Raw genomic sequence first — 13,240 nt, 5'->3', positions numbered from 1 at the left:
TCTGAATGAAGATTTGGCACAACAGTTCTGCAGTAGGCTGCAGGTTTTCCTAGGGTCATGATTTTCAAGTTTTTTTTACTGCAACCCATAGGAAGAAATTTTTTTCATCACAATCTAGTAGATATCTAGTAGTCTCACAGAGACACACACATTCGTAAAACCAAAAGTTTTATCGCCTATGTTCTTTTCTGTGCTATTCAATCTATTTTATTTCTTTTTATTAAAAAGTGCTTGTTAGAACCAACCAAAGTAATTTCATAACCCATTAATAGGTTGTAAGCCACAATTTGAAAAATGCTGCATTGGAAATATTTTAGATCTCTTCCAATGCTCAGATTCAGATTTATCTCAAGATGGCTTCCAGGAGACAGCCTTCAAACATGAGTGACTTCTTCAGTCTTAGTTGGTAACCATGCTAATTTATAATAATAGACTCAAAATGGGTAAAAGACCTAAATGTAGACAGGAGAGGAGAGCATAGGCAGTAACTTCTCTAACTTGGCTGCAACAACTTCTTGCTAGACACATTTCCACAGGCCAAGGAAACAAAGGCAAGAATGAACTTTTAGGACTTCATCAAGATTAAAAGCTTTTGCACAGCAAAGGAAACAGTAGACAAACCAAAAGACAACCAAAAGAATGGAAGAAGGTATTTGCAAATGTCTTATCAGATAAAGGGTTAGTATCCAAAATCTATAAAGTACTTACCAAACTCAACATCCAAAGAACAAATAATCCAATCGAGAAATGGACAGAAGACATTTCTCCAAAGAGACATACAAATGGTCAAGAGACACATGAAAAAAATGCTCCACATCACTTGTCATCAAGGAAATACAAATCAAAACCACAATAAAATACCACCTCATACCAGTCAGAATGACTAACATTAACAAGTTTGGAAATGACAGATGTTGGTGAGGATGTGGAAAAAGGGGAACCCTCTTATACTGTTGGTGGGAATGCAAGTTGATACAGCCACTCTGGAAAACAGCACGAAGGTTCCTTAAGAAGTTAAAATAGAGCCACCCTATGACTCAGCAATTGCTCTACTGGGTATTTACTACAAAAATATAAATGTAGTGATCCATAGGGGCAATTGTACCCCAAATTTTATAGCAGCAGTGTCCACAATAGACAAGCTATGGAAAGAGCCTAGATGTCCATCAACAGATGAATGGAAAAAGAAGATGTGGTGTGTACATACACACACACAGAGACACACATGCACGCACAATGAAATACTGTGCAGCCATTAAACATGAAATCTTGCAATTTGCAAGGACATTGATGGAACTAGAGGGTATTATGCTAAGTGAAATAAGTCAATAAGAGAAAGAAAATTATCATATGATCTCATTTGTATGTGGAATTGAAGAGACAAAACAGAGGATCATGAGGGAAGAGGGGAAAAAATAAACCAAGATGAAATCAGAGAGGTTGAGAGGAGCAAGATGGTGGAGAACTAGGAGACCTAATATCAGGTCCCAGGAGTTCAGCTAGATAGTTATCAACCATTCTGAACACCTACAAACTCAACAGGAGACCAAAGAGAAGAAGAGTAACAATTCTAGGAACAGAAAATCAACCACTTTCAGGAAGGTAGGACGTGGGAAGTGAATCTGATGCAATGGGAAAATAGACCACAGTGGGAGGAGCCAGCTCCCAGCAAGCGATGGAGAACTTTAAGATGTCTGCTCCATTGAGGGATGACGCTCTAGAGGCTAAGAGGAGGTGGATCCCTTGTGGGGAAAAGTATGGTCACAGGACCTTCGGGGTCACAGACAGACCAGAGTTACCTAAGTGTGGCAGAACTCCCAGGTATCAGTAGGTAGTTACAGAGATTGAGGTAAGGAGGGGGCTTTCAGCCCAGACATACCTTAAATTGATCCAAGGCACTGTTGGACCACTGCTCTTTGAGCAAGGACCCCACATGTGGCAGATCCGGAGAGACCCTCTCCTTCCTCCTTCGGGAGGTGCAGGAGCCTGCAGCAGGATTCTGCTGGGTGTGGAGACTCCAAACAGGGCTGTGCACCAGAGATAGAAAACCTCAGTCACAGGCCAGGTGAGCTCAGAGTGCAGCTGGAAACCAGGGAGATGGGAGGGATTGAGCACTGAGGAGGGGAGCCCAAGCTCTCAACTCCTCTGGGCCGGAGACTGGGAGGTCTTCCTTCCCATCCTCCAAAGCTCTACGGAAAGTGTTCAGGGAACAAAAGCTCCCGAGAGCGAACCCAAGCAGACTACTTAGTCTGGCCCGTGGCAAGGGTGGTGCAATTCTGCTTCGGGCAAAGACATTTGAGAATCACAACAGGCCCCTCCCCCAGAAGACAGAGCTAGGGGAATGCAACACATAAAATTCATGGCTTTTTCCCCATGATTCTTTAGTCTTTCAAAGTTAAATTTTTTGAATTTTTTTTCTTATTCTTTTAAAATTTTTCTCTTTCCTATCTTAACGTTTTAATCTATTTTATCTTATCAATACTTTTTTAAAAATCTTTTTAAATTTTCATTGTTATAGTCATATTCTATCCCTTCATTGTATTTAGCCTTATTTTTTTGTATACATATAGGTTTTTCTTTCTTTAAAATTTTGGAATACAGTTTCCTCTAACAGATCCAAAAATACCCTAAAACTATCACAAGGCTTTGTTCTAGTCTCCAGCCTATCACATTCTTTCCTTTTTTTTTCTTTTTTCAACCAACTTCTTATCAATTCCTTTTTTAGAATCTTTTTAAATTTTTATCTTTACAGTCATATTCCATCCCTTCATGGAATGTTTATCCTTCTTTTTGTACATATATAAGTTTTTCTTTCTTTAAAATGTTGAGAGACAGTTTCTTCCAACAGACCAAAATCAAGTGTGTGGCTCTGTTCTATTCACCAGTCAAATTTTTAAATATATAAATATAAATATATATATATATATATATATATATATACACACATACATATATATATTTTTTTCCTCCCTTTCTTCTCCCCACTCCCCCAGCTTCCGATTTGGTTAGTTTATATTTTTCTGGGGTCATTGCTACCCTTTTAGTATTTTGTTCTCTCATTCATTTTTTCTTATCTGGAAAAAATGACAAGGCAGAAAAACTCACCTCAAAATAAAGAACAAGAGGCAGTACTGATGGCTGGGGGCCTAATCAATACAGACATTAGTAAGATGTCAGATCTGGAGTTCAGAATGATGATTATCAAGGTACTACTTTGGCTCAAAAAAAGCAGGGAAGACACTACAGAATCCTTTTCAGGAGAAATAAAATCCCTTTCTGGAGAAATAAAAGAACTAAAATCTAACCAAGTCAAAATCAAAAAAGCTTTTAATGAGGTGAAATTAAAAAAATGGTGGCTATTACTGCTAGGATAAATGAGGCAGAAGAGAATTAGTGATACAGAAGACCAAATGATGGAGAATAAAGAAGCTAAGAAAAAGAGAGATAAACAACTACTGGATCACAAGGGAATTTGAGAGATAAGTGATACAATGAGACAAAACAATATTAGAATAATTGGGATCCCAGAAGAAGAAAGAGAGAGAGAGAGGCAGAAGGTATATTGGAGCAAATTATAGTAGAGAATTTCCCTAATTTGGCAAAGGGAACAAGCATCAAAATCCAGGAGGCACAGAAAACCCCCCTCAAAATCAATGGGTCAACATCCCATCATCTAATAGTAAAACTCAAGTCTCAGTGACAAAGAGAAAATCCTGAAAGCAGCTTGGGACAAGGGATTTATAACAGAGAATGGTAGAAATATTAGATTGGCAACAGACTTATCCACAGAGACCTGGCAGGCCAAAAGAACTGGTGTGATATATTTAGAGCAATTAGAGTAAATGAGAAAAATATGCAGCCAAGAATACTATATCCAGCTAGGCTGTCATTGAAAATAGAAGGAGAGATAAAAAGCTTCCAGGACAAACAAAAACTAAAATAATTTGCAAACACCAAACCAGCTCTGCAAGAAATATTGAAAGGGGTCCTCTAAGCAAAGAGAGAGCCTAAAAGTAGTAGACCAGAAAGGAACAGACAATATACAGTAACAGTCACCTTATAGGCAATAGGATGGCACTAAATTCCTTTCAGTAGTTACCCTGAATGTAAATGGACTAAATGCCCAAATCAAAAGACACAGATATAAAAATGGATTAAAAAAAACAAGGCCCATCGATATGCTGCCTGCAGAAAACTCATTTTAGACCCAAGGACACCTCCAGATTTAAAGTGAGGGGGTGGAAAACCATTTTGATTTTGGTTTTGATGGACATCAAAAGAAAGCTAATGGACATTAAAAGAAAGCTAGAGTGGCAATCCTTATATCAGATAAATTAGATTTTAAGCCAAAGACTATAGGAGATGAGGAAGGACATTATATCATACTTAGAGGGTCTGTCCAACAAGAAGATCTAACAATTTAAATATCTATGCCCCTAACATGGGAGCAGCCAATTATATAAACCAATTATTAACAAGTTAATTAACAAATTAACAAATAAAAAATTAACAAATTAATAACAAAATAAAAAAAACTCATCAACAATAATATACAATAATAGTAGAGGACTTTAACACCCACCCCCTCACTGAAATGGACAGATCATCTAAGCAAAAGGACAACAAGGAAATAAACGCTTTAAATGACACACTGGACCAGATGGATATCACAGATATATTTGGAACATTCCATCCCAAAGCAACAGAAAACACATTCTTCTCTAGTCCACATGGAACATTCCCCAGAATAGATCACCTCCTGGGTCACAAATGAGGTCCCAACTGGTACCAAAAGACTGAGATCATTCCCTGCATATTTTCAGGCCACAGTGCTTTGAAACTAGAACTCAATCACAAGAGGAAAGTAGGAAAGAACTCAAATACATGGAGGCTAAAGAGTATCTTACTAAAGAATGAATGGATCAACCAGGAAATTTAAAGAAGAATTTTTTTAAATTCATGGAAACAAATGAAAATGAAAGCACAGCAAAGGCGGTCCTGAGAGGAAAGTATATAGCAATACAAGCCTTTCTCAAGAACACAACCTAACCATACACCTAAAGGAGCTGGAGAAAGAACAGCAAATAAAGCCTAAACCCAGCAGGAGAGGAGAAATAATAAAGATCAGAGCAAAAATCAATGAAATAGAAACCAAAAGGACAGTAGAACAAATCAACAAAACTAGGAGTTGGTTCATTGAAAGAATGAATAAGATTGATAAACCCCTGGCTGGATTATCAAAAAGAAAAGAGAAAGGACCTAAATTAATAAAATCGTGAATGAAAGAGGAGAGATCACAACTAACACTGAAGAAATACAAACACTTATAAGAACATATTATGAGCAACTATACACCAGCAAATTTGACAATCTGGAAGAAATCAATGCATTTCTAGAGACGTATAAAGTACCAAAACTGAACCAGGAAGAAGTAGAAAACCAGAGAAGACCCATAACCAGTAAGGAGATTGAAGCTGTCATCAAAAATCTCACAACAAACAAGAGCCTGGGGCCAGACAGCTTCCCAGAGGAATTCTACCAAACATTTAAAGAATTAATATCTATTCTCCTGAAACTGTTCCAAAAAATAGAAATGGAAGGAAAACTTCTAAACTCATTTTATGAGGCCAGCATTACCTTGATTCCACAACCAAAGACCCCATCAAAATGGAGAATTATAGACCAATATCCTTGATGAATATGGATGCAAAAATTCCCATCAAAATACTACCCAACAGGATCCAATAGTACATTAAAAAGATTATTCACCACAATTAAGTGGGGTTTATTCCTGGGCTACAAGGTCAGCTCAACATCCACAAATCAATCAATGTGATACAATACATTAATAAAGGAAAGAACAAGAACCATATGATAATCTTAATAGATGCTGAAAAAGCATTTGACAAAGTACAGCATCCTTTCTTTTTTTTTTTAAGATTTTATTTTTTTATCTAACAGAGATCACAAGTAGGCAGAGAGGCAGGCGCTGAGAGAGGAGGAAGCAGGCTCCCTGCTGAGCAGAGAGCCCGATGCGGGGCTCGATCCCAGGACCCTGGGATCATGACCTGAGCGGAAGGCAGAGGCTTAACCCACTGAGCCACCCAGGCGCCCCAGTACAGTATCCTTTCTTGATCGAAAGTCTTCACAGTGTAGGGATGGAGGGCACACACCTCAATATCATCAAAGCCATCTATGAAAAACCTACAGCAAATATCATTCTCAGTGGAGAAAAACTGAGAGCTTTCCCCCTAAGTTCAGGAACACAGCAGGGCTGTCCACTGTCACCACTGCTATTCAGCACAGTACTAGAAGTCCTAGTCTCAGCAATCAGACAACAAAAGAAATAAAAGGCATCTGAATTGGCAAAGAAGAAGTCAAACTCTCACTCTTTGCAGATGATATGATACTTTATGTGGAAAACCCAAAAGACTCCACCCCAAAACTGCTAGAATTCATGCAGGAATTCAGCAAAGTGTCTGGATATAAAATTAAGGCACAGAAATTAGCTGCATTTCTATACATCAACAGCAAGACAGAAGAAAGAGAAATTAAGGAGTCAATCCCATTTACAACTGCACCCAAAACCATAAGATACCGAGGAATAAACCTAACCAAAGAAGCAAAGAATCTGTACTCAGAAAACTATAAAGTACTCATGAAAGAAATTGAGAAGACACAAAGAAAGGGAAAAATGTTCATGCTCAAGGAGTGGAAGAACAAATATTGTGAAAATGTCTATCCTACCTAAGGCAATCTATACATTTAATGCAATCCCTATCAAAATACCATCAATTTTTTTCAAAGAAATGGAATAAATAATCCTAAAATTTATATGGAACCAGAAAAGACACCAAATAGCCAGAGGAATATTGAAAAAGAAAACCAAAGTTGGCAGTGTCACAATTCCAGATGTAAAACATCTGGAATTACGAAGCTGTAAACATCAAGACCATATGGTACTGGCACAAAAAGAGACACATAGATCAATGGAACAGAATAGAGAGCCCAGAAGTAGACCATCAACTCTATGGTCAACTAATCTTTGATGAAGCAGGAAAGAATGTACAGTGGAAAAAAGATAGTCTCTTCAACAAATGGTGTTGGGAAAACTGGACAGCCACACGCGGAAGAATGAAACTGGACCATTTCCTTATACCACACACAAAAATAGACTCGAAATGGATGAAAGACCTCAATGTGAGACAAGAATCCATCAAATCCTTGAGGAGAACACTGGGCAGCAAACCCTTCAACCTCTACTGCAGCAACTTCTTCCTAGAAACATCACCAAAGATAAGGGAAGCAAGGGCAAAAATAAACTATTGGGACTTTATCAAGATTAAAAGCTTTTGCTTAACAAAGGAAACAGTCAACAAAACCAAAAAGACAATTGACTGAATGGGAGAAAATATTTGCAATTGTCTTATCAGATAAAGGGCTAGTATCCAAAATCTATAAAGAACTTATCAAGCTCAACACCCAAAGAACAAATAATCCAGTCAAGAAATGGGCAGAAGACATGAACAGACATTTCTGCAAAGAAGACATCCAAAAGGCCAACAAACACATGAAAAAGTGCTCCACATCACTCAGTATTAGGGAAATACAAATCAAAACCACAATGAGATACCACCTTACACTAGTCAGAATGCCTAAAATTAACAAGTGAGGAAACAACAGATGTTGGTGAGGATGCAGAAAAAGGGGAACCCTCCTACACTGTTAATGGGAATACAAGCTGGTGCAGCCACTCTGGAAAACAGTGTGGGGGTTTCTCAAAAAGTTGAAAATAGAGCTACCCTATAACCCAGCAATCTTACTAGTGGGTATTTACCCTAAAGATACAAATATAATGACCTAAAGGGGCACGTGCACCCAAATGTTTATAGCAGCAATGTCCACAATAGTGAAACTATAGAAAGAGCCTAGATGTCCATCAACAGATGAATGGATAAAGAAGATGTGGTATCATTGTATATATGTATATATCAGTGTGTGTGTGTGTGTGTGTGTATCATTGTATATATTATATATAATATATATCATTGTATATATTCCATTATATACAATGTAATACTATGCAGCCATCAAAAACTGAAATCTTGCCATTTGCAAAGACATGGATGGAACTAGAGGGTAGTATGCTGAGTGAAATAAGTCAATTAGAGAAAGACAATTATCATATGATCTCTCTGATAGGAGGAATTTCATAGGCGGGGCACGGGATCACAGTGAGTAGGGAGGGAAAAAGATGAAACAAGACAGGACTGGGTAGGGATACAAACCATAGGAGATGCTTAATCTCAGGAAACAAACCTAGGGTTGCTGCAGGGGTAGGAGGGGAGGGATAGGGTGGCTGGGTTATGAACATTGGGGGAGGGTATGTGCTATGGTGAGTGCCGTGAATTGTGTAAGACTGATGATTCACAGACCTGCACCCCCAGGACAAATAATACTGTACATCAATTAAAAAAAGATGAAATCAGAGAGGGAAACAAACCGTGAGAGACTCTTGACTATAGGAAACAAGCAGGGTTGCTTGAGGCGGGGGAAGTGAGGTCACAGGGTAACAGGGTGATGAGCATTAAGGAGGGCATGTGATGTAATGAGCATTGGGTATTATATAAGACTGATGAATCACTGACCTCTACTTCTGAAACCCATAATATATTATAGTCAATTAACTGAATTTAAATTTAAAAAATAGACCTGGTTGTTCTAAAAAAAAAAAAAAAAAGGAATAAAACCCAAGGAATGTATGTATAGCACATATGCCCAAAGCTTGGGCTTTAACCTTTTCCTTTCTTTAGTTCATTTATTAATTTGCTATTATTATTTTCTGTAGCTACTTGTAGAGGCTACATTTTAGGCAGTGTACTCAGGAGTGAAAGATGAGTAAAAGCAGGCATGCATACTGGTAGCATAGTGGGAATAAAGACAGTTAAGCCAAAAGCACACAAGAAAAATATTTTCAATTTACGCTAAGGTATTATATGTAACAAGGTGACCTGATTTAATATGGAGTGTTAGAAATGTTTCTCTGACAAATGTCACTTGGGCTAAGGGTGAAAGATGAAAAGAACCTGATAGGGGACAGCATCATGAGCATAGGCACGGGCCACGCTACACTGCAGTCTTCTAAGGCTGGAGAGAGCATCAATTACTAGATGAGGGATGGAAGGAAGAGATCTAAAGTTAAGTCTGGAAAAGTAAACAGAGACAGACCATACAGGATCCTATACACCATGGAAAGAGGTAAAAGGGTTTTATGTGGCTGGGTGATATAAAGCTCATGGTGTAAAAATATAAATATGGGGGAGCTTGGGTGGCTCAGTGGGTTAAAGCCTCTGCTTTTGGCTCAGGTCATGGTCCCAGAGTCCTGGGATTGAGCCCCACATCCATCTCTTCTCAGCAGGGAGCCTGCTTCCCCTCCTCTCTCTCTCTCTCTCTGCCTGCCCCTCTGCCTGCTTGTGATCTCTGTCTGTCAAATAAACAAACAAAAAAATAACTATGGTGTGTAGAAAGGACTAGAGAGGTCCAAGATTATCCGGAGAAAGCTATGAGTAGCTACTGCCATGGTCTGGGTCAAACATGGTGGAACAGGGTGGAGTATGTGGTGGTCTTTTGTTGATTATCTCTTATCCTACTGAGAACACTGCAGTGCATTTCATATACAGTGGGACCAGACTTAGTATTTTTGGAGCTGTCAGCTAAGAAAGAAAAGTCATGGAAATGCAACAGTGAGTCTCTGTGATAAATCAACAAGGTATAAGGAAGCTCTTACTCTTTTATCAATAAATAATCAGACTATGGTATGATCTTGCGTATTCTAGTCATCACCAAACTATATTATGGCCACATATTTTACTGGATATAGTTCTGTATAATCAAATACTCATCTTCCCTTTCTCTGAGAGTTTTTAAGATCTGTACAAGGGGCTTCAGATCTGATGTGCTGAAGGAGAAAGATTCTTAACAGCCAAACCTAGCTCCATGATTAAATAAATTTATATTCATGCTGGACAAGGGAAGCATGTTGTCTCTTGCCTGGGCTACATCTTTCTTTGATTAATAATCCCTTGCATGGTAGAACACTGTTTTTAACTTGCCTATGACTGACACCTTTATCTGTCTGTTCTTAGAATAAAAATAGCTTCACTTGAGTCTCATTAAAAAGGTTGTTCATCAGGATGAATTTAATAATACCACTGCCCATCCTTAGAGTTCAGCGGAGATGGGAGAGAAGTCTTCTGGTATGTCACCAGGTTTCTGACCATGACCTGCCTGCAATGGGAGCTAAATGCAGTCAGCAGCTGTCCTGTATGCTAGCTTGGTCTGCAGAGGCAGTTTTCCTTGGCATCTCTTCTTTTTTGGATATCCAAACCTCACCCATATTACCACATCCCATGAGGGATCATTTCTGTTTCATTAGTTGAAAGCAACCTAAGGTACAACAGGTCCCAGGGATGATTACATGTTTATTAGCACATTGTGGCTTACCAAAAGCCCTATAAAACACAACAAATACAATGCACAGTAGTGCAGTAGGAAAGATTGTGAACCAAATAGCCTGAGTCCAGGCCTTTTTTCTGGTACCCATAAAAACCACGGCACAGATGACCAGCCAGTTATCACACTGAGGTGAAGAATGTCATTTCCAGAAGACAATACTAAAAATGTATTCATTGTCAGAATTTTAAAAAGCGCTTCCTGTGTTTCTGTCTAAACTCCCCCAAGGGTTTAGTATCTGTCATCTTCTATGTGAATCAGTCTTCAGTGGTAAACAAAATTGTATTCATTGGACAAGTAAACATCGGGGACTGGTAGTCTTCATCAGAATGTTACTGCCTCAGATTAATGCTTCATTGAATTTCTCTTGTTTCTTTCCCTTGAAAATCCCCACCTTCTCCTTTAGCACAATGATTGTTACAGAGAAGGAAAAATACTAAATATCGTTCTTCGGTCATTGATGTTCTCCATTTCTTTCCTAGGCAAAGAATTTGTCACCGGGAATTAGTTTTCATCCCTGGGCACTGCTTGAGAACACTTAATTCTTTGATTCAAATAAAAGTTTAAAATGCGATCCCAGTGACATTATGTCAAAAGAAACATGTCAAAACAGTGTGGATTCCAAGAGCAATACTGTGCCTAGAAATCCTGTCTTTACTTTAAAGGAAACAAAATAAATCATAGCAGCAGGAATGCATTTTTTATGAGATGCTCTTTGCAAACAGCAGAGTCCAGTTCTGCTGTCCTGTGTCTCATTTCCTCTTCCCATCTCTCCACTCTGTGCTCCCTCAAGCGTGAAGTCCATGCTTGATTGTACATCCTGCTTAAAACTCTTCAATGTCACCCCAACGCCTACAGACTTGTGAACAGGCACCTGTCAGAGGATCTGTAATGTGTTCCTCTCTGGCCCATGCTTCCCCATCGTACCTGTTGTTAGAGCAAACCCAAACTAGTTTCCTTTCTCCACTCACACTGTGTTCTTTGCCATTTCTGTGCTCAGTGCTGGCTATTTTCCTCTATCAAATCCTACTTTTGGACCTGGAGAACTCTTTGGCTCTACCATGTATTAGGTGTTTGACTTTGTGTCAAAGGCTTTGATTTCCTTATTTCTAAAGTGGGAGCTTAAGAGCAGCATTTTGAGGGTCCCCGGGAGTGCAATTTGTAGAGGGCTTCAGCACCTGCCCCAGAGAAGTGGCTCAATGGAGACATCGGTGACACTAACTTCATTTTGTGGTTATTGTCACCATCCTACAAAATGTAACATAGGTCTCACTTGTGCTGAGAAGCTTTCCCTTCCTCCCTATCCCGAAGTAAATTACTTCCTTGTACTATGCACTATTTTTATTACCCTTTCATATGTTTATCTTATCATTAACGTGGTACATGATTTGTTTTAAAGTTGCTGGGCAATGAAGTTGATCATGTGGAAAATGAGAATGAGAATGGTTCAAGGACGCCTCGTAATTTATATTTTATGGATCTCCAGCAATGGTGTGGTTAGGATATGATTGTTAATGGTAAGGGATAAGTGTGGTTTTCTTTAGTAACTAAGCTTTATAGCTTTGTAAGCTAATAGTTATTGAGTGCTTACTAATATGTCAGGCAAGACACTAAATGTAATATCTGTTCTTTACTATGATCAAATGTCATAGATATTCTTATTATTCCCCTTCACACATGTGGAAACTGAAGGTGTAGGGTCATAAACCTAGGGATAGACCATCTGCTCCCAAAGCTTGAACTCTTCGCTCAAGAACACTCTGTTCTGATCTATGAGGTATCATTTGCCTCTGGGACTCTCTAGTGTGCAAATGTATTTAATACACTTTCATTTCTAATTCTATTCCAGGTACTCCTTCCAAGATGAGGAGGATATGTTCATGGTAGTGGACCTCCTGCTGGGTGGGGACCTGCGTTACCACCTGCAGCAGAATGTCCGTTTCCAGGAAGACACCGTGAAACTCTTCATCTGTGAGCTGGCCATGGCCTTGGACTACCTGCAGAGCCAGCGTATCATTCACAGGTCAGTTAGGTCTGAGGGGACAGCCTTGCATGGAATGGACAGGAAAGAATCCACAACCTGGTACATTGAACAAGTTCTTGTTGAACATGACAGGTAATTCTCACTGACACTTGCAAAAGTCCCTTAAGGTAGTCTTATTGTCCCTCTTTTGAGGATTAAAAAAAGAAAATGAGCACACTGAACTTAATTTGCTCAAAGTCACAGTTAGTAAACAATAATACCAGGATCAATGAGTATTGGCACTAGCCAAAGAGAAGGTAACATACAAGAATGTGTCTCCTTCCCTTGTGGAATCCATGCTAAATGAAGACAGAGATATAACACAGTAGCTATAAACCCTAACAAACAATAGACCAAAAAAGGATACTACTTTTATTTGTAAAGATATTGGTAGGTGGGGGAAAAAATGATATTGGTAGGTGGGGAGCCTGGGTGGCTCAGTCAGTTGACTCGTGATTTCGGCTCAGGTTATGATTTTGGGTTGTGGGATCGAGCCCTGTGTCAGGCTCTGCACTCAGCGTGGTATCTGTTTCACATTTTCCCCCTCTCCCTCTCACTCATTCTCAAAGAAATAAAATCTTTTTTTTTTTTTTAAAGATATTGGTAGGGTTTTTTTGCTTAGGTTTTTATTTCAATTCTTATCAGTTAACATATGATATAGTATTGGTTTCAAGAGTAGAATTTGTGTGATGTAAAGATATTGGT

At 38.8% G+C, this 13,240-nt stretch overlaps 1 protein-coding gene across 2 annotated transcripts in view; it reads left to right on the top strand.

The window, feature by feature from the left end:
- STK32A (serine/threonine kinase 32A) overlaps window positions 1–13,240 on the top strand; it is a 95,731-nt gene that overhangs the window by 23,642 nt on the left and 58,849 nt on the right. For both annotated transcript variants that reach the window (XM_044224984.1, XM_044224977.1), the window contains exon 2: window positions 12,362–12,535. In XM_044224984.1, coding sequence (XP_044080919.1) covers window positions 12,362–12,535 — 174 coding nt within the window. The remainder of the gene's footprint in view (window positions 1–12,361; window positions 12,536–13,240) is intronic.

The sequence above is a fragment of the Neovison vison genome, chromosome 1 (assembly GCF_020171115.1).
Source record: "Neovison vison isolate M4711 chromosome 1, ASM_NN_V1, whole genome shotgun sequence".
NCBI lineage: Eukaryota > Metazoa > Chordata > Mammalia > Carnivora > Mustelidae > Neogale > Neogale vison.
This window is presented reverse-complemented; position numbering and strand designations above follow the sequence as displayed.